At 41.0% G+C, this 4,193-nt stretch overlaps 1 protein-coding gene across 1 annotated transcript in view; it reads left to right on the forward strand.

Moving 5' to 3' along the window:
- Nucleotides 1-4,193, forward strand: part of UBAP2 (ubiquitin associated protein 2) — a 143,315-nt gene that overhangs the window by 108,097 nt on the left and 31,025 nt on the right. The window contains exon 6 of the mRNA XM_011950561.1: nt 1,532-1,745. Coding sequence (XP_011805951.1) covers nt 1,532-1,745 — 214 coding nt within the window. The remainder of the gene's footprint in view (nt 1-1,531; nt 1,746-4,193) is intronic.

The raw sequence follows: 4,193 nt of genomic DNA on the forward strand, positions 1-4,193 counted from the left end.
CGAGCCAAGATCATGCCACTGCACTCCAGCCTGGGTGACTCTGTCTCAAAAAAAGCGAGACTCCATCTCAAAAAAAAAGGAAAAGAAATGTTATTTTTGATGAAGAACTTACATTTCAGAATGATCTGGATATGTAAAAATGTAGTTGATCTTGCATTGTCTTTTATAGTCGTAGGCTTTCATCCTCTTTGGATCTTGACCTGACAGGACAAATGGGGGAGGAGTAACATTGTTTTCCTTGTACTTATTTATGGAGCATATTTGGTGGTGTTAGTCATCTAAACAGCTTGAAATGAAAATAGTGTCCGTGGTATTTGCTCAACTTCAAATACCTGTGTATTGCAGTATCTTATTTTGGAATATTAACCCTTAAGTTCAGTTCTTTGACCTATATTTGATTTTGTGTGTGTGTGTGCGCGTGCATGCATGCACACACACGAGAGACGGAGTCTCACTTTGTCACCCAGGCTGGAGTGCAGTGGCGCAATCTTGGCTCACTGCAACCCCCACCTCCCGGGTTCAAGCTATTCTCCTGTCTCAGCCTCCCGAGTAGCTGGGATTACAGGCGTGGGCCACCATACCTGGCTAATTTTTGTATTTTTAGTAGAGACGGGGTTTCACCGTGTTGGCCAGGATGGTCTCTAACTCCTGACCTCAGGTGATCCACCCACCTTGGCTTCCTAAAGTACTGGGGTTACAGGTGTGAGCCACCGTGCCCAGCCTGACCTGTATTTGATCTTGCAGGGTCATCTCACACTGATCTCTTCTTTGACTGAACATCTTGTAATCATTAAAGATGAAGACTGTGGTTCACAGATAAGGAAAATAATGTGTTTTTGTTGGTCAAGTATATCTTTGTCATGTATTTCATGGCATTCCTCTTTAGTTTTTTTAAATAGTGATATTTAATTGTGAACTAGTGACATCACTTTATTTTATTTTATTTATTTTTTTGACACAGAGTCTCACTCTGTTGCCCAGGCTGGAGTACAGTGGCATGATCTTCGCTCACTGCAAGCTCCGCCTCCCAGGTTCACGCCATTCTCCTGCCTCAGCCTCCCGAGTAGCTGGGACTACAAGCGCCCACCACCACTCCCAGCTAATTGTTTTGTATTTTTAGTAGAGATGGGGTTTCACTGTGTTAGCCAGAATGGTCTCGATCTCCTGACCTCGTGATCTGCCTGACTTTGTGATCCACCCGTGATCCTCCCAAAGTGTTGGGATTACAGGCGTGAGCCACCGAGCCTGGCCAATATCACTTTTTTAAAAATTGATTTCTTCAAATTCATGGCAAGTATTTCCCTTCCTTTTAATTTCTTATGTCAGAATGAGGAAGGATAGCTATATTTATTTAGTCAATTTTTATTGCATAGTAATATTTTCATGTAGTATTTTCTAAGTTATATTTTAGTAATTCATATGTTTTAGATTACAGGTTTTAACATACTTGTGAAAATACTTGATGTGTTTTAAAGCCTTGGGTAGAAATTCTGTATTGCTGAGGATTTGTTCTTTTATCCCCCTTTTAAAGTCATCCGTCCTTGGCTCAGGATTTGGAGAGCTTGCACCACCAAAAATGGCAACCATCACCAGCTCCCAGATTTTGGACCCGTTGAAAGCTCCAAGTTTGGGCCAGTTTACTACCACCCCAAGTACACAGCAGAATAGTACAAGTCACCCTACAACTACTACTTCTTGGGACCTCAAGCCCCCAGCATCCCAGTCCTCAGTCCTCAGTCATTTTGGTAGGTATACGTTGTTTGTGAGTTTGCCCCTACTGAGGATGTTTCAAACTTCGGCAGAGTGTGTTGACTTGTGAACACTAATGTGGAATTTGTCCAGAGATGTTTCTTTTTAGTAGAACTCTTGGAGTTTCTCAGTTAAATCAGTCTTCCTTTGTTGTACAATACCTGCATTTATTTGTTTTTGTTGTTCTTGATAGTTTCATTGTTAGTAGTAGTGGTGGTGGTAGTACATGCCTTGAAGAGTATGGTAAAAGCATACAAATATGAGCATCTAACACTTTGTGTAAATGCACAGACAGAATTTTCTGAGCTGTATTAGAATAGGATGGTGATAGAATGTGGAAAACTTATTTTAAGACTTTTTTTTTTTTTTTTTTTTGAGATGGATCTTCCTGTGCTGCCCAGGCTAATCTCCACCTCCTGGCCTCAAGCAGTCTTTTCATCTCAGCCTCCTGAGTAGCTGGGATTACAGATGTGCACCACTGTATCCAGCCTAGACAATATTTTACTCTATTATTTTATTTTATTATTTTTTTTTGAGTCAGGATCTTGCTCTCTTGCACAGGCTGGAGTATACAGTGGTGCAGTAACGCGTCACTGCCATCTTGACCTCCCAGGCTCAGTCGATCCTCCCACTTCAGCCTCTCTAGTAGCTGGGACTACAGGCACATGCCACCACTCCTGGCTGGTTTTTTTGTATTTTTTTATGTGACAGGATTTTGCCATGTTGCCCAGGCTGGTCTGGAACTCCTGGACTCAGGCGATCCGCCCACCTCGGCCTCCAAAAGTGCTGAGATTGCAGGTGTGAACCACCACGCCCAGCCTGGACAGTATTTTAACTCACACTCTCGCTTTCTCATTCTAACATTTCGAAATATCAACTATGATTTCATCAAGCTTTACATTCTGTGGTTTGTATTATAGAGGCCCCATGTATAGACAGGATGTTTTCTAAACTAAATTCCCACAGAAATTGTGACATTAAGCCACCATTCCCCACCAGCACTCACATGCCACACTGTATTAAGGAATAGCAGGGGATTTTGTTAATTATGGAGCTGACCATGTGGGCTGGTTTGTGGTTAGGGCATATAGCGAGACAGGGAAGCATATTTCTCTGTTCTGTGAAATGACTTACTGTGTTGGAAGTACCTGAGACCACTCCTGAGTTTGAAGTGATGTCTACCAAGGGAAATCATTAGAGACTCAGTGCCCAAAGTTTTTGTTGGGACAAGAAATGTAGGTACCCTGTGCCTACATTTTTTGCTATAACATGTAGCAAAATTATAGATTCCTAGAAGGAAAGCAGATGTTGAGCATAAACCACATTGTTTATACAGACATTCTTAGCACAGTGAGCCACTCTAATAGGTTGGTGTGTTGGCACCCTTTGCCAAGTACATACCAGCAGTTCAAATTCTCAGACACTAGCCAAGGTCCAGTCATCAAGCAGGCCTTTTTGAGAGCAATTGTAGGTCCCTATATTAACTTTTTCTGCACACATAACTAGTGAGTGATAAGGCTTTTTTAGATAGAACCATGGTATTCCCATATTCTTTATAAAGCCTATAGGTTTGGTGCATGCCTGTAATACCAAGTTCAAAAATAGGTGCATCTAAACCAGATCTGTCATTTGTTTTTTTAAATTAAATTCTATTCACACTCAGCCAGCTGGGCATGGTGGCTTATGTAATCCCAGCACTTGGGGAGGCAGAAGAAGGAGGATTGCTTGAGTCCAGGAGTTCGAGACCAGCCTGGGCAATGTGATGAGACACAAAGGCTAAAATATTAGGTTGTTGTACTCTGGCCCCATAGAGAAAAAGATGACCAACCTGTGTCCCATATGGTAGAACTGGCTTTTCAAATCAGTAGTGAAAAAACAGTTTATTAAAACTGGATATCTAATTGAAATATGAAGTTGGATCTCTATACCAAAATGCCAATAGGTCACAATAGTTAAACATAAGTAGTGAATCTAGAACTATAATAGAGAAAACACAGGATAATTTTTTTGTTGTTCTGTGTGAGGGAGACCTTTCTAGATGTGGCAGAAAACACCAAATTAGAAGGCAGACAATGAAAAAAATACTCAAAATTTGTATCATAGACAAAAAGAGTGAATTTCCTTAATATATAAAGAGTAACTAAAAATAAAGCAGAACAACAAACAGGTTAAAAAACTGGCAAAAGAGGTAAGAATACAGTCTATAGTAAAGAACACTTAAGTATATGAAATGATGCTAAGCACACTTATATCACTTTAGTTTGTATTTTTTAACACCATTTTCCACCAATTGAACCAGGAAATTCAAAAGTGCTTTTGGTATTAGAGTGTGTTAAAAAAGGATGTGTCGGCCGGGCGGTGGCTCAAGCCTGTAATCCCAGCACTTTGGGAGGCCGAGACGGGCGGATCACAAGGTCAGGAGATCGAGACCATCCTGGCTAACA

Source organism: Colobus angolensis, unplaced genomic scaffold (genome assembly GCF_000951035.1).
Source record: "Colobus angolensis palliatus isolate OR3802 unplaced genomic scaffold, Cang.pa_1.0 Scaffold308, whole genome shotgun sequence".
In the NCBI taxonomy this organism is placed as follows: Eukaryota; Metazoa; Chordata; class Mammalia; order Primates; family Cercopithecidae; genus Colobus; species Colobus angolensis.